Source organism: Mercenaria mercenaria, chromosome 11 (genome assembly GCF_021730395.1).
Source record: "Mercenaria mercenaria strain notata chromosome 11, MADL_Memer_1, whole genome shotgun sequence".
In the NCBI taxonomy this organism is placed as follows: Eukaryota; Metazoa; Mollusca; class Bivalvia; order Venerida; family Veneridae; genus Mercenaria; species Mercenaria mercenaria.
Window position 1 is genome coordinate 15,394,004 of NC_069371.1, and position 26,151 is coordinate 15,420,154.

Sequence of the window (26,151 nt, forward strand, 5' to 3'; positions counted from 1 at the left end):
TCTACAATCCAAAGTCGATTGAGGCTTCCGCTCCAACAGCTGGAAATGATTACGTCAAATTGTATCCAGACGTAGAAGAGAAATAATGTCGACATGAATTTATATGACTGATATATTCTGTACATAGTGATATTTGAGTTACAATTGTGGATTACGTATATTCTATATGAACTTGTGTTACTGTATGACTTGAACTTTTAACAAGCGGAATGCTTGTACATAATGCAATTGACATGACATGTAAATAATTTTAGTCAGCGACGATGCCTCATTAGTGATGGACACTCTCTCGCAGTTTATCTGTATTTTCATCTAAGTGCGTTTTCTTCCTCCAGTTAACATTTACGAAGTCTAAAAGTACGATACATTAGTTATCTGGAATGTGGACAATACTTGTACATTATAGTTACAAATGCAGCAACAGGACTTTAGCTATGTAACGATAACATCTCCAAGCAGACACAAATTACTATTAAACTTTGGCTAAATTTTATATGATTACTCCATGCGAACATAGGTTATAACGAACATGTTATAACACAATATTGGTTTATCTACACGTTATTACTAAGGCCATGAGTATCGTAAACCCCTGTGACGGATATATCAGGCAGATATATGGCAGGGTCGACAGAATGTAAGCCCTTAGTCCTTGGTCAAGTTCGAGCTCCAACTAGTCACCACTACGCCTAGGCCACTCCAACTACTCATCACTACCAAGAAGACCGATGGACACAGATGAAGAAAAATAAATCGCGTGGATTATTTTGTAAAATCAGAAAGAAAAAAAAATTATAACTCGCGTGGATTGTATTTTTATTTAAATACTCTCTCATTTTTGTTGTTAGGTTACCTTAACATTTTTATTAGCTAGTAATTTAATCAAGCATATTTCAGAAATCATAGTTTACCCCCGGCAAAACTTTGTCGAAATATTATTGTCAATTATTCGCATATCGCTTACTTGTAATCTACCTTGTGTGCACTCAGCATAAAATTTATAGTAGTCAAATACTTATTTAATTGTTTAAGACATTTGTTTTCCGTTTAATTATTTTTGTTGCTTCTACTCTAGCATTTAGATTTTTGATCAGATTTTTGATTGCTGTTTTGCATTTAAGTTAAAAGCATTAAATCAATCAAATATGATTTAATCCTTTTTCCTAGAAAGGGGCGAATGTTATACTTTAACGTTTACCCAGGTCATTATGATATCTAGCATTCCATCTTTCATGTATATTCGTATATTTCAGTTTATACATGAAATACCTTAACCGGTCACACAGGTATACGCGTGACATATAGTTGACCCGATCAAATGGGCATTGGTCAAACATATATTCAGAAAGAAGTTAATAATAACTATGTCCTCATGTCTAGACAGTCAAAGGTCACATAATTGATATAAAACCCATAGACCACGGTACTGTGGCGCGCACTGTTAGATAGATACTTGTAGAGTATACACATTATTTTCCCAGCCACCAATTCTGCGTCAGGGTGTGCTGTATTGAAAGACATTTTGGGACTATTTTACTATTAACTGTTTCATCTAGTTTGACTTGTATATACGTTAATACAGAGAGAGGCTCGCGTGTGATTATTTCTGCATATTCTAGTTAACAATTAATACATTATATAAAGCTGACAGTGTGTTTGTTTATTTTCCATTTCTTCTCGTTTCACATACATATGAGCTCTTGATTACCCACCAAAGACACAACGCGAAGGAACAATATTCTATACGATCACGTAACACCAGCCGTAGGGTAACAAAAGGTGCGCAGTTATAATCAATGACTGGATGAATAGAAACAAACTGAAAATGAACACTTCCAAAACTGAATTTATTATGTTTGGTAGCAGTCTCAATTGAACAAATGTTTTACAAATTCCATTAACATTACTGGTGATGATGTCAAACGTGAAAGCGCAATTAGATATCTCGGTGCATTTCTTGACGAAACCTTGAACTTTAAAGATCATGTAAATCGCAAATGTCGTACAGCCATGTTGAATTACCTACGAATTAGGCCACACCAAATTAAAAAATTGTTCATCGGATTTGCCGCTCATATATTTTCAGAAACACAATTTTTTCTTTTTTTTTGGTTTTTGTCTTGCGCTCGCCCCATTGAAAAAAATCAAGGCAAAATTTTTTGGTACGCTACTTTTTACGGACAAAACAGCGTAAAAATGCTTATAATTCTAGTCCCAGATTGTTCTAAAATGTGATTTAATCACAACTAATACATTTCGTCTGTAATATATCAGGGCATTTAAATTAAGTTGCGTTAAAGTTATTTCCCCTTATGCAGTTACGCTATTTTCTTCCAATGTTTACCAAATCAATTTGCAACTAGAATCGGACTTATTTCATTGAAAATTGGATGAAAACACACACTAATTTATTTGATAACATCAATCTACATTATTTTGGTAAGGGTAAATACATATTGATACATTTCACTTTTCTGTTTTCTGTTTTTCCTGTCAAAATGATCAGATTTTTATACGAAAGTGGCCGGGGTAAGGAATTTACATTATGAGTTGTGTTCAGAACAATTTAGAGCTTCAGTTTTTTCAGTTCTCGAGTAGAATAATGTTAATGCACGTTAACCACCATTCAGACCTTATTTGAGACTTTGTTTCAACAAATTTAATCTGTTAACAAAGCTTACAATAAGTAAGAACAAAAAAGACAGCGTGCTCGACTTATCTCAGTGCTTGACTCTGAATTAGAGCTTTGTCAGTAAAAGAGGCATAATAGTCAATAGATTTGAAAGTAACAGAGATATTGGACATTATATAAAACTTAAACCAAAAAATCCAAGTTCAAAAGTGGTATAACTCTGTCAAAGTTCAATCATATTAATGGGGATTGTTTCTCCTGGTGTAGACTTATGCATTGTTGTATAATACATATGTTCTAACAGCATTTATAAACGTATACATTATTTGATTACACTGTACTGTATGATAATGTTGTAACATTTCCATGAATTTGCTTTGTTGTGCCTCTGCAGGCAAAATGTACCCAAACCAAAATGTATCCATGTTCTCTCAATTCTTGGTGAATTATTTCTAATGTAAAAGGGCTATACATTCTATTTTAAGGTTTTTAATAGTTAATCGATGAAGTCTCGAGCGAAATTTGACAGTTCTAAACAAGCATTGTACCACTTACATTGGTTGCCGGTGAAAGCAGTTCAAAGAGACTTTCTTTCATGTATAGCTGTCACACTGGCAGAGCACCTCTGTATTTAACAGAATGGCTTACAGAGTATATTCCTGGTAGACAAGGTTTGATATCGTCTGAAAATTCTGAATGTCGTTATGTTGTTCCATACAACAAGTGCAAAACATTCAATAATAGAAGTTTCTGTACTATTGGTCCAAAACTTTGGAATGAACTGCCGTTAGAACTACGCAAAAGTAAATCACTTGACACATTCAAAAAAAAATCTTAAGACACTGCATTTCAGAGATTTCGCGGCATTGTTTTAAATTTTTTGGTTACTGTTTATTATGCGAAAACAGCAGGTGACAGTTCTTAATTTTTTTGTAAAAAGGTTTAACATTTCAACATTTGTATTTCCAAGGTTTATTTAATTGTAACTGATCAATGGTTTATAACAATATATAAAGATGCTAATAGACCCGTTGAGTGTATGTATACGCAACATTACTACGTTTGGTAGATACGCATTTATTTCGTTCTGTTGTTCCAATGCATAATTCCATGAATGGGTATATTAAATATTTACATAGAAAAAATATAACGTTCTGTGCATTTAATGCATTTATTTGTCTGATGTTCGTCTATTGGCGTCAGATCAAGACGTCACACCTTGCTAGTTTCGCTTTCGAGCAAGACGTGACTCGATCAGGAATGTAGGTAGCTTAAGAGAGAAATATTCATGAAAACATTCTAATTAGGAAATATTCGTTTTGTACACGTAATATACAGGGCGTTAAAATCAAATTGCGTGAGCATTGGTATTTGCATGTATACTCAAAATGGTTTTGCTGGATAGAATGTTGTTGGCAGATATATTTGTAAAATAAGAGTATTATTATGAGAAATTAACATATGCCATTAGAATGTATATACCTCTTATACATTTCGTCATACTTATATGTATTGTTTTATTGCCACGTGGGTCTCAGACATTCTGGATGGAAATAAAAACAAACTTGAACATAAACTGAGTCAGTTGTAGTGGAAAAAGCTGTGTCAAGTACAGCGGCAATAATTTGTTGCAGATCCAACTATAATCCGACGTTGATTCAACGTCGAGGTCCAACGTTAGTACAACGTCAATACAACGTCTTTTGTTTGCTGGGGTAAATAGTGGACAAAAACAATTTATTACAAAAGAAACGATATTTCTCGCATTTCATTGGCATGCTTAGTAAAACAAGTGAATGAAGTATTGCCATGCAATACAAAGTCCCCTACTGGAAGGCACCTAATTTTCTTTACTGCAGTATAACATAATGGACTGATATATGTCAATGATGTATAAACAATACTGTACTTTATTTTATGCTAACTAATGAAACACTGTATTCTATCAGTTAAATATTTTCATATTTCATCACTCACACTGTGAAAATATGAATTCTATATTGTCACACTGTGAGAGATATAGCTCCACCCCCTCATTACATTGTGTATGAATTTTAAATTATTTGCTTAAAACAGGATGAAAACTGTAGTCGCACTTTGTTCTTTATAGTTTATTTCTCGATTCAAATTATTTTACTTAAAGAGAATTTCATAACGTTATGCAGCAAAAAATAAAATAAAATGGTACTTTATGTTGTGTGCGTCATTATAGCGTCTATTTCCCGCGCTGAAATTAAAAATAGTTGCAAAATGCAAATCTCAACGTAATTGAGCATAAAATAAAAAGAAAATTTGTTTGTTTTCGTGAATATGGAATATATCTCACCTCGAAGTGAGAAAGTTTTCACATTTTCATATTTGAACTTTTCTCACTTCTCGGTGAGATATATTCCATATTCACTCAAAACAAACAAATATCCTCTATATATATATACAATATGTTATAACAAAACACTTGGATTAAAATTAATATATATAAAAATCTAGTTGTTTTCATATGGCTTTTTTTTTGGCCGATTATCAAATAAAAAGTTATCATTAGTTATTTGTAAGTAACAACAAAGGGAAATTAATCCTTAAAAAGATCTACATAATATAAGTCCACAAGAAACTCTTTACCAGGTAGAGATAGGTCAAAATGCTCCTAAAAATTGGATGTAACATGCATGTTATACCGCAGAAAACTGGTCTCAATTTTTCCCTACGGCCAGTAATAAATAAGTTACAATATAATCTATTTATAGTAACAAAGGGACGTAATTCTAAAAACAAGGGTGCCTCGTGGTGATGAACAATTGTGCCAAGTTATATTAAAATCCTTCCATGCATGAAGAAGAAACGCTCCGGACAAAGTCATTCTTGCATCTGAACTTTGGCCTCTATGTGTGACCTTGACCTTAAACCTAGGGACCAGGTCCTTGCGCATAACACTCCGTCTTATGGTGTTGAACATTTGTGCCAAGTAATATTAAAATCCCTTTAAGGATTGTTGAGTTATAGACTGGACAGGAAAAAAACCTTTAGGTCTTTGACTTCCAAGTGTGACCTTGACCTTGCAGCTAAGGGCTCGGGTTTTGCGCATGACACATTGTCTCATCCAGGGAAATATTTGTACAGACTGATATTTAAATCCTGTTTTGCATGACAAAGTTATAGACCGGACAGGAAAAAGTCCCAATGACCTTTGATCTCCAAGTGTGACCTTGACCTTTAAGCTAGGGTTCTGGGTGTTGCGCATGACACGTCATCTCATCGTGGGAAATATTTATGCAAAGTAATATTAAAATCCCTTAATGGATGACAGAGTTCTGGACCGGACAGGAAAAAATAAAACCTATTGACATTTGACCTCCAATTGTGACCTTGACCTTTGAGCTAGGGGTCCGGGTTTTGCGCGTGACACGTCGCTCATCATGGGGAGCATTTGTGCCAAGTAATGTTAAAATCCCTTCATAAATGGCAGAGTTTTGGATCGGACAGGAAAAAAGCCCTGTTGACCTTTGACCTCCAATTGTGACCTTGACCTTTGAGCCAAGGGTTCGGGATTTGCGCACGATATGTTGTCTTATCATGGGGTCATGGGGAACATTTGTGCCAAGTGATATTAAAATCCCTCAATGAATGACGGAGTTATGGACCGGACACGAAACAGACCTTGTTCATGCTATATTAGCATTTGACTGCCAAGTGTGACCTTGACCTTTAAACTAGGGGTCTTAAAGTTGTGCGTGACACATTGTCTTATTATGAGGTACATTTGTGCCAAGTAATATTAAAATCCCTTCATGGATGGCAGAGTTATTGATAGGACAGGAAAAAAGCCCTGTTGACATTTGACCTCCGATTGTGGCCTTGACCTTTAAGCTAGGGGTCCGGGTTTTGCGCATGACACGTCATCTCATTATGGCGAATATTTGTGCCAAGTAATATTAAAATCCCTTCATGGATGACAGAGTTATGGACAGGACACGAAATTGCGGACGGACGGCAGGACGGACGGACGGAATGACGGACGGACGGAAAAGCGCATTCTAATAGTCCCCGAAACTAGTTTTTATCAGTTGGGGACTGATAAATTGTTTATTGTCTTGCAATTTTCATGATTTGGGGACGTATGTCAGATTTTAGGATAACGCTTGCAAAATGCTATAAATATTGCATTTCACTTTTCATTTTTAATGTTCCTCATTTAACTACGGATAATATAAGACAGATTTCGAGGTCAGATTATTGCCTGGACAATATGTCACATGTTTTCGTGACTTCACATATAGTCAAACAGCGACTAATGTAGCAAGATCTAGTTCAATAAAACATCCTCTAATTTACTCAATAATCTATTATAAATAAACCATGGAAAACACTTGAGTATCAATTTGAAAAGCCTTTATCTATAACACTGTCTTTAAACTATTATACCCCTTAATGAAACTTAATAGTCATGTACATTCTTTAGCAGCAATATAGAATATGTACTGATACCAGTCCGAATGAAAGCAGCGTGTATTATATACGGTATTCCGTTAGGGCCAGTGCGTGCCCTCTGTGAACGTGAAGCGCGAAGGTAAGGCGGCGAAGCGCGACAGTACGATGGCCCTAATGGAACACCATTATACGCTATGTTAACTATATATATGCGACATGATTAATTTTGTTGCCACAAGTCTCTAAAATTTCAAAGATTTATTACGTATTTGCTATTTCCCAACTGGACCGTCAATTTATAATTTAACATTTATACAAAAATACACATATCAGAATTACTTAAATTTTCTCGACAAACACGTCTCAAATTAAGGTCAAATTTCAATTCAGAACACAAAACTATGCATGTGGTCCAAATCTGAAACCTGTAGCTTGAAAATGTGAAAGTAGGTCACTAGGTCAAAATCAAGGTTAAAGTTCATTTCGGAACACAAACTATGCAGGTGGTCCAAATTTGAAGCATGTACCTTCAAAAATGTGAGAGTAGGTCACTAGATCAATGTCAAGGTCAAGGTCAAAGTTTATTTCGGTACACAAACCTATGCATGTGGTCCAAATTTGAATGCTGTAATTTGAGAAATGTGAAAGTATGGCACTAGGTCAAAATCAAGATCAAATTTCATTTCGGAATCTTGTAAGAGGATACATACCTAATATCAAAGGCCTACACCTTGAACATTCAGACAAGAAGATTTTTATTTTATTTTTTCCTCTATAAGTCTAAAACTTGGGACCCCCTGGGTGGGCATCGTTTCAACTAAGGGGCATTATTTGAATAATCTTGGTAGATGACCACTAGGCAACGCAACATACCAGCTATCAAAAGCCTGGGCCTTCCAGTTTCAGACAAGAAGATTTTTAAAGTTTTTTCCTACGCAAGTCTATATAAACCATTATGACCCGAGCCTGGGCGGGGCCATACTTGACCCTAGGGGGATATTTTGACCACTATTGGTAGAGCACCACTAGATGGGACTGCATACAAAATATCAAAGCCCTAGGCCCTGTGATTTAAGACAAGAAGATTTTCAAAGTTTTTCCCTTAGGCTATATAAGTCTATATTAACCATGTGACCCAAGGGCGAACCATATTTGACCCTAGGAGAATAGTTTGAACAATCTTTGTAGAGGACCACTGGATGATGTCAGATACAAAATATCAAAGCCCTAGGCCCTGTGGTTTTGGACAAGAATATTTTCAAAGTTTTTCCCTATATAAGTCTATATAAACCATGTGACCCCCGGGGAGGGGCCATATTTGACTCTAGGGAAATAATTTGAACAATCTTGGTAGAGGACAATTAGATGATGCTACATACCAAATATCAAAGCCCTAGGCCCTGTGGTTTTGGACAAGAAGATTTTCAAAGTTTTTCCCTATATAAATCTATGTAAATTATAAAAATAAACAAAGAGTCATAACTTACTCAAAAATTGTTAAACCAGTCTGATTTTCAGAGGAAAACAACTAGGATACCAATACATCATTCTGACAAAGTTTGGTCAAAATCTCCCCAGTAGTTTTTTGAGGAGATGCGATAACGAGAAATTGTTAACGGAAGAACGGAAGGACCACGGACGCAGAGTGATTTGATCATGGTGGGCTAAAAATGAGCTAAAATCTGAACTTATCATTTCAAAATTTGTATATTGTGTTTATAAGAGTGTACTATCACCTGTTTTTGACATACTTTGATATAGCCATATACTTTATCACAAAGCTACGTAAATAGAGACAAAGAAATGCGGACACAATTCTTCACGTATATTACCATAGTATATCCACTAAGCTCTCATTTTTGGACACCATCTATACCCTGTGAGGAAACATAAAGCGCCTGTATCATATCCACGTGTAACTAAATAAAGAATACACTATTTCTAGGCTATTGATATAGAATTAAGGTTAATTAATACATGGTTTTTATTGTAATTTGCATATTAATCAACACAGTTTATAGTTCAGCAGTAGGCCGAACATATTTGAAAACAGTACCGAAACATACTGAACTGCCTTTGATTCCTCTCACCTGTTTTGCAACAGCATGTAAAATGTTTTCTACAATAAAATTCATAACAATAACTTATACAGTCTTTATCCCGAGGAATACTTAAACGGTATTGTGTCTTGGGTCTAGTATCCTGTTGATCTATTTAACGGCCCGGTATATTTTACTTAATAGGTATGGCATCCAGAAAATTACGTATACTTTCTGGTACCATGAGAATCCTGCGATTTGTTAATCGGAGAATTACTTAAACGGTCGTGTATACTGAGGAATGCGATTTGTCTTCTTTATCATATCCGATGACGTTCAAACTGCGTAGAATTTCATTTTATTTGTTTGTTAATGTAAAAAGTTTTATCTTAATTGATCTCTCTAACTTATTAATTTCCAGTAAAACTGATGTTACGTAAGATTTTATATATATCGTCATATAAGATATGTATTACATATTGATACAAATTGTTATCAAAGTAGCAGAAAATATTAAATATTATTTACGTGCATTTTCCATTAGCGTGACACATGCGACATGACGATTGCAGCCGAATTATTAAAATAGATACTAGTATTAGATTTTTCCACAAGGGACATTACCATTATGACGAGAGTCCTTAAAGTAGCACGTCAGTCTTACTACATATTAAGATGGCTTAAGACCTTACATACTAATTTTGGAGATGCTATCATATTTTAAGCCTGTTCTCGTCAACATCCCTTAAAGTTAAGGGTAAAAGCGGAAATTATCAACCCTTGGAAAGTAATGTCATTAAAATATTTATATATTCCTAAGAGCACTGCTTTAAACGTAACGCGCTTGAAATTGAACTAAACATGATTTGATAACACTCAGATCAAATATCAGGGTATTTATGGTATGTTCACTAGTATATATAGATAGCAGGGAAATCTCACCCGAGGAATAAATCGCAAGTGAATATATTAATGATAAGTGAACGATAATTTAAAGTTTTGAAGAAATAAACGTAAGTAGAGATATTTCAAATGTATCTGTTTCAAATATAACTACTTGTGATTTTCTATATGCTTTGTCATTTAAAACAGTCAGAAATTGAAACGGAGTTATGATTAATTTTACACTCGTCACACTGTTGTTTTTTTTCCAGACAAGTTTATTTTTTATAATTTTTAGATAAACAACATTGTACAAGTATAACAGTTCACGATAATATGGGCTGATTCAGGATATTGCCAGTAATGGAAATTATTGTTTTTATATAGCGGAATCATAATATAATATCTAACGATTTTTTCTTGCTGCTCCATTCTGTATGTTTTCATTTTTTACACTTAATTTAAAGAGACATATTCATATAAAATGAAATATAAAGCCACATACTGCCCAAAGTGAGTGGTGCATCTGGGCCGAAAGCGGAAAACAGTAACGTTTAGTTCTATCTTTCAATTTTGAACGCCTGAACACTTTAAACAAATGTCTTCGCGAAATAATATAGATAGTGTTTCACAGATGTTACTAGTATGCAGAATCATAATCTTCAACCTAATAGTGTTAGAATTAAACGTTCACCGCACATATTTATTGACAATTCTTTCTAATTTCGTGTTTGCTATGCGTTTAGACCGACGTTTATCCCCTCCAAATGACCCGAAATATAGCAAGGTTACAAGTGATGCCGAGGAGTCGCGAGGAAAAAGCCGATTATGGCGCTATATATCACAGGTCATTATACATATGTTTGGCAATGTCGTATGTATCTTCAGTTCATTGATAATCAGTCTGGATGGTCTCTTTATGCATCGCTGACACGTGTTCGCGTAATGAAATACCCCAGTCACACATACGGCGCGTATAGCTACGTCTAGCCACGGATAGAAGCTTAGTAATCCGTAACGATCCGTACCTGAGACGTACAGCAAAGTAGTAATCCGTATCAATCCGTACCAACAATTGGTCAAAACGTATTCAAGACTTATCCTAAACTTGCACGTTTCTCCAACTTTTGAATATGCACAAAAGTTTGAGCGATCCGTAGCCATTTGAGTTAGACTTTAAAGTTTAGTCAAACTTGGTTGAAACTTATTCATCCGTGGTTAACATGCTAAAACGTAGTTATCCGTACTGAAACGTACCTTGCCTATGACATGATGTTTTTAAAACTTGCAATGTAAACGCTGACAACACGTGGCCTATTTTTATGAAACGTACCGACCCGTGACTAAATCTTAATGCGAACGTAGTCATGCGTATTGATCCGTAGCTGAACGTAGTTATCTGAGCCGATTATGGCGCAATATATCGCAGGTCATTATACATATGTTCATTGATAATCAGTCTTGATTGTCTCTTTATTCATCACCGACACGTGTTCGCGTAATGAAAGAGGAAGTCGGAATTTCAAATTAGGGTCAGAAAACTAATACAACTCATAAGTCACTGTCAAAGACCGAAAACGTGTCGCTCGGCGTAGAGCCCGTCCAATGCCAGGGTGAGAATACATATACGGTGATTTTGAAAAGGAATATACAAGTATTTTTGTAAATGTTGCAGCAAGTATCTAAAGCACATTTATTTTGTTATACCGAACTTTTCCTGAAGGAAGTATTTTGATGTTTAAAAACTAATATTTATACAAGATAATATATTTTTCTATGAGACAAAAAAGTGTTGGAAAGTTGTTACGTCTTACTAATTGCCAGATAATAAAAAAAATGTTATCTGCTAAATGCTTAATTGTAAATCATCGGCTATCAAATGGAAATTGTCAAATTATAATGTTAGTTGTTCATTGCGAAACACTGAACAAAATTTATACTAAGCACTTTCTCCTAAATTTAGTAAAGAGCCGAATACATGACTGAATGCATCCTTTAAATAGTCATTGACTATCATACCAAGTATATTTGAAAACGTTCACAACACCGGTAGAACATACTATTGGCAAATCATTATAATTATGTTTTAAAATAATTGAAAGTTATTTTCTTTAATTTGAGTAATAGATATCCTTAACTTGTAAAGTTAAGATAACATTAACTTGTAAAGTTAAGATGAATTTGACAATAAAGAATTTATCATTTTATCATTAAATTAAATTTTTTGATGTTTATCATGTGGAAGGCCGGTGCGCCATGCTAATCGTCAAATACTATATGCCAACAACTAATGCTAAGTCAATAATTTAAATCTAAATGCCAAACAATTAATGCTTCATACTTAATGCTATATGGTATATACTTCATGTTAAATGTCCAATGCTAAATGTCAATTAGGTAATGATAAATGCTAATCGTCAAACTCTTCAACTTTATGCGTTAATGATCGGTATCTCATAAACTAATAAATAGAGAATATTACATGAGTGTCTTTTCATATTGAATTTATTAAACGAGTTGAATAAAATAATAAAATGCGAGGCTCTGCCGAGCATTTTATCAATTTTATTCAATGAGTTTAATAAATTCAATGTGGAAAGTCACAAATGTAATATTCTTTTTATCACATGTTAGCTTTTCCTGTCGAAAACACATACATTCTACTTTCTTTCACTGTATAAACAAGTCAATTTGACCAACGTCTCCAACGCTATAAATGACGTCGACGTCAAAGCTTTATTACACTAGTGTATTATCATTTTTATTTAATGGCTTTATTACACTCCCGCGACGTCAAACATGTGATAAATGTAAATTTTAATAACTTGAAATCATATAATGTTCTACCAGTCTGGTGTATCTTGCATGGGAAGATGGTACTTAAACAACTACCATTTCACAGTCAATATTTGTCGAAATTTGGCGAGTAGCATGTTGCACTAATCATTTGGCATTTAGAAAATTTGTATGGCGAACCGGCCTTGCATATATTATTTTGGGCATTAAATATTAATTACACCGCATATTAGTATCAATTAGTATTTGACATAAAGTAAGCATTTAGTATTGAATATTTGACATGTAGCATTTAGCATTACGCACTGGTCTTACATCTTTATATGCATTAGACATGATTTGTATTTATTATGCAGGTCTATGTCAACCATGTGGCTCTTCTCGGTCTTGGCTGGCTTCTTTATGTTAAACGTTCTTACTACGGCTCTACCAGGAAACCAGGAATGCGACAATCATTGTTACCCAGGAGCAAGCTGCTGGCCAGGTATAGATGAAGAATTAGAACTCTTCAAAAACATTAAAGGTGATGTATTAACAGCATATAACGAGGAATACCGTAGAGAGGTTCTCATGGTTAACACTCGAGTTACGGAGTTTCCGTTTCTTGTTGTAATGGCCGAAACTGTTGATGATGTCATATATGCGGTGAAGTATGCCAATAGACACAACATGAAGATCACCATCCGATCCTCCGGGCACGACTACATCGGGCGCTCTACTTGGCACGGCTCCCTACAAATCAACTTGTCGCGCATGAAAGGTCTTAACTTTAATCTGAATTCTACTCGACATCAAGAAGGGGAAGTTACTGCTCAGAGCGGAAATTCCTGGTTGCGACTGTACAATGAGGCAAGATCTTCTGTTCTGAAAAAAGTCATCGACTTAATTTCAGTTAAAACTCAGGTTTTTCGCTTTTCTTACAGCAAAACAAAAATAGGAAAAGCAGGAGATAACCGTAGAAATAGAATCTGTGAACGTTTAAATTCAGGCAGTGTTTCGGTAATCAAAAGTTAATTCCCCTTCACCAGCGTAATAGATTATTACACATTGATGGACAATTTAATGGCCTTAAGCATCTCGGACTACTCTTTATATAATTATATATATAAACAATTAGAATAAAGGTCAAATATATCATTTTATATTTCAGACGAATAAATTAGGGCGTGTTATTGTTGGAGGTTCAGCACACACCGTATCTATGGGTGGGTATACTCTCGGCGGTGGTCACTCCCCCATCGGACGTAAATTCGGTATGGCGGTTGACAACCTACTTGAAGTTGAAATGGTTACATCTAATGGATCACTGGTCTATGCAAATATCTCTGGGACGGTTCTTGTGGACACCGAGACTGGGACAACACATACGACAACTGATACAGATATATTCTGGGCGGTCCGTGGAGGAGGCGGGTCTACATACGGAATCGTGACGGCATTTACTTATAAACTGCACAATGATTCAAAGATGGTAAAAGTTACATGCTATTCACCTATTTATAATGCTTTGGGACAAGATGTAGGGAGACCTATCATTCAAGCGTTTGACAATCTTGCCAGTACTACACTGGCACCAGAATGGGGTGGTTACGAAATAATCACTTCCTCGGGGGATCCGAAAGCTGGGACAGAAGGAACGGTTCTTCTTGTTCTTAACCACTTCGGTGAGTGGGGATCTCCATCCTTCAATACGCTTGGACCGTTCATCCCTATCGCCGAGAAGCACTGTGCATTTCAGAATATGTCTAACTTCCTAGAATATGAAATTGAGTCCAAAGATGCATTATTCTACAGAACCTACGTATACAACACTCTTCTTCAGCCGAACTCTTTCACACCCGAGTATTACAACTTCATGTACAGAATGTTCAACGAACCAAACGTTGCCAGACTTCAGGCTGGTGTAGGCTGTACTGGTACTTTGATCGGAGGTAAGGCATATACTTATGTATCTGTGCACCTTCCGGCAGTAGGTAAATAAAACCATTTTGAATTAGTTTGCCAGATACATTTTTTTATAAACATGTATATCCTATTTCAATTTTTTTAAATATAAATATATACCTGTAAAATTCTTTAAAGATGTAATTTGAAAGAGCCTCAGTTTGATTGGTTTTGACATGGCGGATAAATATGTAAGAAGTAAATAATTAAATTCATGCGATTGACCTCGGTCTAAATTTCATTGATACATGCAACTTTTATTTATAAGCCTATTCATGGCTTTTGGGACACATATTTATGTTAACTTTTTGGATGTGCGTTTAAATTGACTCAGGACTGCCAAAACATGACATTGAAACGCCACTTTTCAGAAAATAAAACATCTGCTTCAATTTGTACGTTTTCTTTCATGTATAAATAATAAACTTTTATTTTTATTTTTCGTCAAAGGAAACATGAAAATCAAAGATCCCGATTCGACAGCAGTGAACCCGAATTTCAGAACAGGTGTTTACTCCATGTCGTGCGGTATGTCTTGGTCTGACGCGTTCATGGACAAAGCCGTCGTCGATCAAGCTATACAATTCACGAAAGGGTTTGTAAAACACGGAAACGGAACCTACTTTAATGAACCATCTGCCTATTTACCGAACTGGAAGACAGCATACTGGGGCGGGCATTACGATCGACTTCTAGCCATCAAACAACGCTGGGACCCACAGAACGTGTTTACATGTCTTCATTGTGTAGGGTCCAATGACACAAAGGGACATACCGCTGATCCACACATTCCTGACATTCACATCCCTTCTATTGTTGGTTAGATTTTGAAAGTATGGACCGATAGTCAAAAATCAAAATGATGTTTTTGTCTTCAGTTGAGCGCATTGATAGTCGTCTTGAAAGATTAAACTTTTGATAATGTTGTACATAGAAGTCAATAAAAGAATAAACTAAAAGAATGAGTCATTTGTAAAACATTAATATCACTACAGAAAATGTAGACTGTTTTGTCGTGTACGCTTAAATGTCTTAAAAGTACGTTATATTTAATGACTACTAATTTTGCTTAATGTAAGAAAGACACTTTTTTTTCTTCATTTCCACAAGGTTGTCATGTTAGTGAAGTTTAATCTATATTATTACTAGATAACCCATTTCTTTTATAATATAATTTTTACAACAAAACCAACACATAACATTCTTCATATATTGCATAATAATTATAAGAATATTTCAGTTCTGTCTGCTATTACAGCTGAAAATCTGTATCTGAAACACGTTTACCTCCAACTTAGGTCATTTCAAAACGTTTTAAAGCCCCGTTAACTTCCCTGCATATTTATGTTTTGTTTTTATTTTTATTTTTCATTTTATTTATAATGAAATAGGAAAAAGTGAAACTCAACAGATCGCCAGATATGACAAAAACGAAAATGTTGCAGTTCAGTTGCATGTCACCGTTCACACCCTCTAGTCCCGGTAATAACTCGAATTCTTATATAACTATCGATTCTTTCATTTTTTTCCCTTAAAAACATGTTTAAAACGAAATGTCACTTAGCATAACCGTTTATTAGCTATGCAGAATAATTCGCTATCATTTGCGTCCTAATGGAACTATTACCATTTCCGGCCCTGTAAATTTCACAATAAAATATATATCAGAATGTCGAAATCATTTTAAACATTGTTTAAACACTATTTATACAGTCGGACGGTTATGCGTTGTTCGAAATAATTCATCCGGGCTGCGCCGTCGTAAAACTATATAACCGCCAATCGTGTATAAATAGTGTTAAAACACGGTTTTGCTATATTATTTAAAACTTCTTAATTAGACGTACTGCGACTACGGTTGTATTGTGGTGAATATGAAATAACACGTATTTACGTCTTGATGGGGTTAACAAAAATGCTTCAAATTGCTTAGTACTCTAAAATGTATATCAAATGCATACATGTGCATGTATATAAGGCAACGGTGACCCATTTGTACTATTTGTATAAATATTTCAAATCACTGTTACACTCTAAAGGAAGGCTGATGTAGAGAAATTGATATAATAATTTCTTATTGTAGAAAAAAAATATCTGTATTGTTTATTACTTGGTGCTTTGGACAAGAACTAAATATTTTTGCTTTTGTAAATGAAGTATTGGTCAAATCCGTATAAGTACGGAGAGACGAATTGTATATTGCCGGACTAAACTGAAACTGAGACCACGTGGTAGCTCGGAAACCGTTCAAGGCTAAGCCTTGCGCTGCGCGCAGTAGGAGAGGAATTGAGAAGGAAGCAGAAAATTATGAAATGATAAAGGTTTAGGAGTTTATCATCAAAACACAGAAATATTTGATAAATGAACAACATCTTTACCAATATTTTACCTGACCATTACATGTTCTGCCGCACTGTCCCGTACGACAGATACTTAAATTATTCTGAAAAAAGTTGTCCCTCTTCGAAAATGAATGCCATTTGTTAAGAAATAAAAATAAACAATTGCTGAAAACTGCGTTACACCTAGTAATCACAGGCACGGGTCCAGTGAATATTTTTGTTTAACATAAAAAATTCCTTTCTTTTTCACACAAATATGCTTTTTATATGTTAGTCAAATGAAAAAAATCGATGACAAAAATTCCGGTCACAGTTTCATATACATTCAATGTATATGATACTGTGACCGGATTTTTTGTCATCGATTTTTTTTTCATTTGACTAACACATAAAAAGTATATTTGTGTGAAAAAAGGAATTTTTTATATTAAATAAAAAATATACACTGGACCAATGTATATGATACTGTGACCGGATTTTTTGTCATCGATTTTTTTTTCATTTGACTAACACATAAAAAGTATATTTGTGTGAAAAAAAGGAATTTTTTATATTAAATAAAAAATATACACTGGACCCGTGCCTGTGCTAGTAATGTGCATTTCAACACTCGTACGCTATCACAAATGTATCAAAACGCACATATGTAACAGTTCTTAGAAAATGGTGAGGTTTTAAAGGCACTTGACTGTCCGGAAGTGTGACCGCTTTATGCAGTCCTTTTCCGGAATTCAATGTTTATATCAGTATACTGACACTACTTTCGTAAAGTAATATACATGTTTTATATGCTGTTCAATTTTCATGTGAAACAATTTTTTCTTTCTATGATCTGGTGTTGTTTGATTTTTTTTTTCTCAAAACGTAATGCTATGCTTTAAAGGCTAAGTTTTACTAGATGAAAGTTTGATAGCTCTGTCAGTAAGACGTTTTACCATAGGCGGTGGAAAATAACAAAATTCTTGCTTACCGGCCTGGCGTTTCCTGGCACCCCCTCCCCATGTCAGATGAGTCTCGTGCTGTTAATGACAACTACAATTCATGCAGTGATTATATCCTTATGACTGCCGGCACATTTCCATGCAATCTCGCCAAGCATACGTATGTTTTTGACAACACATAAACTGACATAAGACGACCTTCAAGTAGAGAAAATGAAAGTAAAAAGGCTGAGCCTGAATTGCATTGGTCTATAGTCAAGTTACGCGCGAGGGTCAACCCGTTTAAATGTATAGCGTGGACTTCTTATTTTTTATTTTTTGCTAATGGAGAGTCAATTTTCAGCATTTTCTAACGATTTGAAAATACCTGGGCTTTAGCACGACATGTCAGTTTTCATCTACGAAAATTATTTGAACTCATTTGAAATACAAATCCCACAGGGGTCCATAACGGAGCAAGGGTATATGGAGAAGGTCCTTTTTTATGTTGTCTTGTAACGTCTTTATATTGTCATTCCGGAGCAAAGGCATTTTATAGGTATACTGTTTGTAAAAAACGTTCTTTTAATTGTTAATACGAGAATTACGCTGTAATATAACGAACATTATTGACAAATATCCATGTTTATTAGTTTTGCTATCGGTATATTTGTAATTGCATAATTGACAGGTTGGATTCCACCATTTGGACGTTTTCACATGAATGTAAACACTGCCAAACAATGTACATAAAAATCAGACTGCATATTAAATATTAACATTTTATGTTGTACAGATATATATCACAATTCAAGGACATGTTAACATGCTTTCCTGATATTCACATAGATTAACAATATGCTTTTCTCTACAGTTCCTTTGGCTATTTTTTAATTGCCTAGATCATTCTATTTGAAATTTAAATCGTCCTGATCAACATTTTAAAAATAGCAAAATGTTATCATATCTTCATTGTTGAATTTTAACCTTTAGCCTGCTGGCTGATCCTGGTCTGCGCTATTTGTTATCCACTCAGTAAATGTTCAGTGAAGTCCTCTTTAAATAATAAATGGTACTGACCAGTCCATTTTAGAAATTTAGCAGGCTAAGGGTTAAGTCACACCGACATCTACAAACCATGTACATCTACTGGCATTGTTGGTAGCAAACGTGTGTTTAGTAGTGATAGCCTCAGACTTGTTTCTACACATTAATTACCATACCCATTAAATATTAAACAAACACACACGTACGTACGCACACATACACAACACACAAAGAATGCTAAAACAAAGTGACAAAAGAAAGGACTTTAATTAGTATTGGTGAGAAACAAAGAAGACAAAATGTACCCAGATATCATGTTATTAAGATAAAACCGAAAACGACCTTTAAAACAGATCCAGTTTACTTTGGTTTTAATGTAAGGAGCATATTTATTTTGTGTTGCCTTTTACTACTCGTTAAGAAGATCTTTCCCGTTTGACCATTTTCCCTCGTTTCACTTTGAACAACTTCAAACACAAAACCGATAGTTTGATATTACCGCAATATATACATCACAGTCACCAGCTGTCGTTTACTTTTACAATTACAAGCGTACAGGCCAATCAGAAATTAGTTGTGTGTTTAAATTTATGTCTTGGTTTCTTATTTAAGATAACTGTTGAGCATTTATATTTACACGAAACTATAACGTCAACATATAACATTATGTATGTATACGCAGACTACCGATAGCACATCCAACGTTCCCGCCAAAATACGTATAAACTAACTGTTGTTATACAATACATTCAGAAAATGTGTCGATCTTAATAACAGCAAGTTATATTATGGAGTTATTGTAGATAATGTATATAACACTGTTTCAACAAAATACAATTTTGAAAGTATCATTTTCAGCCAAGAGCATCTTGCATAAAAATGTATGTCATGATTGATGATTCGGGTAAGAATATTGTGTGGTGCATGTCTTGGCAAAACATGTATTAAATGGGTATTGCGCGAAAATTACCACTTTGTGATATATTTTATATACACGATTTCTAATATTGACGATTTTTATGAATAAAGCATAGGAAATATTCCCTGAGTCTAAAAATAGTTTAACTTGTGTTTTGATTAAATTATAAATCGAATTTTTAACAATACATGTGCGCTGATCATGTCACAAGTATTTCGAATGCGGAAAAAAACGGATGTTACAATATTTATCTCTGCAATCATTTTGCCAGCATTAGCGTAAAATAAAAATATTCTTAATGACATGTTAAGCATATTAAAAAGCAGTCTGATATGCAAACTTTCTTTGGAGATCGGACGAATCGATTGTAATATAAGTACAATTCATAGTGCACAACAGTTTTAATGCACATCGATTTGTGCTTCACGTCTTCTTAAAGAAAACATGTGACGCCAGTGTAATTTGCAGACAATGAATCACATATATATTTTTGAGCCAACACAGTTCTGATAAAATATGTTTCGCAACGTATCTTACACTTGCAAAAATAAGACATTGATACCTTTCTGTCAATGTCTTAACAAATGACATATTACCGATAACAAATATATGTTTAAAAGTATATCATGTTTTCCTCATGTATAATAGAATGCGCCACCCCACATATTTCAACAGACTGTTATATATATATTGTATTTTCACAGTTAGATCTATACAATTTGCAATATTTCCAACAGTGTGTTACTTTTGTTTCTTAATTCCGCTTCTGTATATCTTCAGGAGTAATGAATCTATTTATGACATATTTTCAAACATGACTACTAACATCGTCTTTTCAGGATCGCGGGGTCGTGAGTTCGATCCTCGGGCGGGGCGTGTGTTCTCCTTGACAATTTGATAAACGACATTGTGTCTGAAATCATTCGTCCTCCACCTCTGATTCATGTTAGGGAAGTTTGCCGGAGAATAGGTTTGTACTGGTACAGAATCCAGGAACACTGGTTAGGTTAACTGCCCGCCGTTACATGACTTAAATACTGTTGAAAAACGGCGTTAAAACCCAACACAAACAAACAAATCAAGACAACGCAAAATGACGGACCTGATTTAAATTAATTAAAAATTAGTTTTTGATTATATTGCTGGATATAATGAAATGATAAAAAGAAGTTGTTATATTTAAAAGCATTCTTTCAGTAGATACATGTTTTCGATAAAGTGCTCTCCTATACCTGATACACGCAATTTTTATAGTATGCGAGTGCTCGTGTCCAGCTTACACACACGGGACCTCCGTGGCCGAGTGGTTAAGGTCGCAGGTGGCAGTAGCCTACCTAGGATACAATATGGGTCCATGAGCCGTATACATTTAAATATATTACAATTATTATGTTTTCTAAGGAAAGAAATACCAAAAACGTCACTTTGAAAAAAAATTGCACCTGTAACAATAAGCCAATAGAAAGGTAAGTAAGAACAGTTTGACATGTGCATTGCTTCCAGGTCCGTAATTTTCTTTGAAGTAAGGTTTTTCTGAAAGATTATTCTTTTCCCCAAAAGACGGTCAATCATTGATAAAAATATTGTTTTGAAAAAAATACGGACCTGGAAGCAAAACACATGTGAAACTATTCTTTCTTACCTTTCTGATGGCTCATTGTCACAGGTGCAATTGTTTTTTTCAAAATGGCTTATTGTCATTTTTACTCATAAAACATAATTGTAATAAATTTAAGTGTATAAGGCTCATGGACCCATACCGTATCCTAGGTACGTTACTGCCACCTGTGTTTAAGGTCACTGACTTCGTATCACTTGCCTCTCACCGATGTAAGTTCAAGCCTCACTAAGAGCGATGATTTGTCATGTTAGGAATCCATCAAGCTGGCTTATGGAAGGTCTATGGTTCTACCCAGGTGCCGGCCCGTGATGACATAGTGCACGTATGGGCACCTGGGAGTCTTCTTCCATCATCAATGCTGGAACTAACAAACTCAATTACACGGACTGGGTCAACTAATACATTAGTAAACACGGTAAAATAAACCGATGACACGATTCTATTACATCTTTTATTTCAGAAACTGTTCTGAGAAAACAGAGGCCACGTAAAACTTTTGCCGATAAAGGGCACTCGACTACAAATTCGATAGGATATGAAACGTGATAGGAAAATTGGATAGGATGATAGGAACATATTTTAATAAACAGAAATAAAAACAAATTAAGCGACAAACAAACAAAATTTTGGTTTAGGCCTAACCGAGTGTTTTGCAACATGCTTATCGATAAAATGCGCCCATAGTGAAATGTACACGCACAATTCCCGATGACATGCCGGTGTAATGAAGTATTTCGACCCCCATAGAATAATGACCCCCCGGTCATTATTCTATAGAAAAAGTGACCCCCCGGTCATAGTATTATGACCTCCAGATCATAGTACTATGACCCCCCCACGTGAAGAAAACTGAACCTCACGAAGAATATTGACTCCCATAAAAAAAACGACCCCCGGTCATTTGGTCAAATTTAGTGATAACTCAGGTATCTAAGGCCTAATTGCTGCATTTTATGCCCCCACTCGGGGGAGGGGGCATATAGATTTGCCCTTGTCCGTCCGTCCGTCCTTCCGTTTGACCATTAGCCCCAGATACCATCACTTGACACAGAAATCAGAGCATTCCGCAACGGGAAAAGGGATTCTATTTCTAGACGCTGTATCTTGGTGTATACATTTTTTTAGGTAAATAACAATTCACAATACGTTCACAAAACACACCAGTGTCAATAATCCTTGCAAACTTCGGTATGAAGTAATTCTTCAGAAGAAAACTGCAGAAGAAACTACTAGCATAGAACTTAGTATTAACAGAAGTTGCAATACTTAGCAATGGCAGTAAAGTACGGTAGCGGCAACAATAGAAAGACGTAGTAATAGTAGTAGTAGTAGTAATAGTAGTATGACCTTCAGATCATAATACTATGACTCACCCACGTGAAGTAAACTGAATCTCACGAAGAATATTGACTCCCATAAAAAACGACCCCGGTCATTTGGTCAAATTTAGTAATAACTCATGTATCTAAGGCCTAATTGCTGCATTTAAGCCCCCACTCGGGGGAGGGGGCATATAGATTTGCCCTTGTCCGTCCGTCCGTCCTTCCGTTTGACCATTAGCCCCAGATACCATCACTTGACACAGAAATCTGAGCATTCCGCAACGGGAAAAGGGATTCTATTTCTAGACGCTGTATCTTGGTGTATACATTTTTTTTCAGGAAAATAACAATTCACGATACGTTCACAAAACACACCAGTGTCAATAATCCTTGCAAACTTCGGTATGAAGTAATTCTTCAGAAGAAAACTGCACCAGAAACTGCTAGCATAGAACTTAGTATTAATAGAAGTTGCAATACTTAGCAGTGGCAGTAAACTACGGTAGCGGCAACAATAGAAAGTAGTAGTAGTAGTAGTAGTAGTAGTGGCAGTGTTAGTGGCAGTTGCAGTAGCAGCAGCAGCAGCAGCAGCAGCAGCAGCAGCAATGGAATAAGTGACAGCAACAAAGCAGCAGGAGAAGAAGAGGTAGATGTACAAGACGTATTAGTGGAAGCAGGTATAGTAGTATCAGTAGTAGCCCTTATAGTAGTAGTAGTAGAAGTAGTAGTAGTAGTAGTAGTAGTAGTAGAAGAAGAAGAAGTACATGTAGTAATAGCAATAGAAGTAGCGGCACCAGTAGTAGTAGCACAATCAAAATGTTAACTATTGGCAATTAAGGGTATTAGAGTTGTAGGTCTAGTAAAATTGTCCGTTAGGTTTGGGCGGGATCACTTTTTAATAGATATTATCGTCGAGTCTTTTTAGGAGCCGGTGTTTTACACGGAAAGAGTAACTTTTTTAAATGAAATAATGTCCGGGAATCGATATTGTATGAGAGTTCGAATGTAATAATTTCGGCAGTGAGTATTTTACATGGAAGGAGTCACTTTTTCTATAGAATAATAACCGGGGTCGTTATTCTATGAGATTCGAAGGGAGTCATCTTTAGGGAGTCAGTATTTTACTTGGAGGGGTCAGTTTTTCTATAGAATAATGACCGGGGGGTCGTTATTCTATAGAGTTTTCAAAGGGAGTCAGTTTTTTATAAGGGGAGTCAATATTTTACAGGAAAGGAGTCACATTTTCTATAGAATAATGACCGGGGGGTCGTTATTCTATGGGGGTCGAAATACTTCATTACACCGGTACGCTTCAAAGACATGTACCGAGGTCACGGAGGGCAAACAGGTGTTCAAAGTGATTCACAAGTACATGACTGAAAACTTGCAAACGGGAAACGTCTTCTTAATGGGTAGAAATATGGTTGTTTCCATCTAAAGAACCAACTGTACCTAAATAAATTTGATAAACACAGTGTTTAGGGATTTTTTTCATCAAAAGGAGAACACTTTTGCATGACCCGTGGAATCCAATTATGCAATTACAAATATACCGATAGCGAAACTAAATAAACATGGATATTTATCAATAATGTTCGTTATTATATTAAAATGTAATTCTTGTATTAACAATTAAAAGAACGTTTATTTGCAAAAGAGTATACTTAAAATGCCTTTGGGGAATCACACACACAATATAAAGACGTTACAAGACAACATAAAAAAGGACCTTCTCCATATACCCTTGCTCCGTTACGGACCCCTGTGCGATTTGTATTTATTCCGAGTTCAAATATTTTTCCGTAGATGAAAAGCTGACGTGTCTTGCTAAAGCCCAGGTTTTTTTGAAATCGTTCGAAAATGCTGAAAATTGACTCTCCATTAGCAAAACATAAGAAGTCCACGCCATATGTTTAGACGGGTTGACCCTTGCGCGTGACCCCTGACTGTAGACCAATGCAATTCAGGCTTAGCCTTATTACCTTCATTTTCTCTACTTCAGGAAAAAGCTGAAACATACGTCAACAACATACGCTTGCTTGGCGAGATTGCATGCAAATGTGCTGGCAGTCAAAAGGATATAATCACTGCATGAATTTTAGTTGTCATTAACAGCACGAGAGTCATCTGGCATAGGGAGGGGATGCCAGGAAATGCCAGTCCGGTAAGCCAGAAGTTTGTTATTTTCCACCGCCAATGGTATAACGTCTTACTGACAGAGCTATCAAACTAGTATAAATAAGCCGTTAGTCATTTCATAATTCTCTGCCTCCTTCTCTTTTCCTTCCCATACTGCGCATAGCGCAAGGCTTAGCTTTGGACGGTTTTCCAGCTACCACGTGGTCTCGGTTTCAGTTTTAGTCCGGTAATACACTACTTAATGAAGAACAGGCAGGCTTTCGTAAACAATATGATACTGTCGATCACATATTGTCTCTAAAACTATTGATTGATTTTTTTAGGGTTTGGAAGAAAGATGTACTGTGCTTTTGTTGATTGTAAGAAAACGTTTGACTCTGTGAATCGAGTGTATCTTTGGCCAAAATTATTGGCCCATGATGTAGATGGAAAATGTATAAGAATTATTTATAACATGTACACCAAAGCCAAATCTCGTGTCAAAGTCAATAATGTGTTATCTAGCTTTTTTAGTAGTCAAACTGGTGTACGTCAGGGTGAAAATTTATCGTCCATTTTGTTTTCAGTATTTCTGAATGATCTTACTCAATATATGTCAACAAAATTTGAAGGTCTGGCTTCAATGTCTGTGGCTACTTTTGAATATCTTAGTGATGAAGATATTTTAAGTTTATTTAAGGATTTTCTTGTTGTTATACGCTGACGATACAATCTTGTTATCAGAAAGTCATATTGAGTTACAGAGAGCTTTAAATGCGATGCATGATTATTGTAAATTGTGGGGGTTGCAAGTTAATGAGGATAAGACCAAAGTGGTTGTTTTTAGTAAATCTAAATCGAAACGTATTCCTGACTTTTTCTATAATGATAAAAGACTTGAAATTGTTGAGGATTTTTCTTATCTTGGTATACTTTTTAATTATAATGGCAATTTTTCTAAAGCCAAAGCAAAACTTGTTGAACAGGCAAGACGTGCCATGTTTTCGATTATCCAAAAATCTCGTAAACTTAATCTTACTATCTCTATGCAATTACATTAATTTGATACAATGATTGCACCAATTTTGTTGTACGGAAGTGAGGCCTGGGGTGTTGAAAATCTTAAGATTTTTGAACAGTTTCA

The 26,151-nt window shown here is 35.3% G+C and overlaps 2 protein-coding genes across 2 annotated transcripts in view; one reads left to right on the forward strand and one right to left on the reverse strand.

The window, feature by feature from the left end:
- The window catches only part of LOC123532002 (uncharacterized), a 116,230-nt gene that overhangs the window by 26,307 nt on the left and 63,772 nt on the right, over positions 1–26,151 (reverse strand). The gene's annotated exons all lie outside the window — the stretch shown is intronic.
- On the forward strand, positions 9,979–15,683 carry LOC123560760 (uncharacterized). Its single transcript, XM_053518611.1, has 4 exons — positions 9,979–10,109; positions 13,131–13,623; positions 13,925–14,705; positions 15,169–15,683. Exons 2-4 carry the CDS (start codon positions 13,135–13,137, stop codon positions 15,540–15,542), a joined length of 1,644 nt encoding a protein of 547 aa, XP_053374586.1. The 5' UTR covers positions 9,979–10,109; positions 13,131–13,134; the 3' UTR covers positions 15,543–15,683.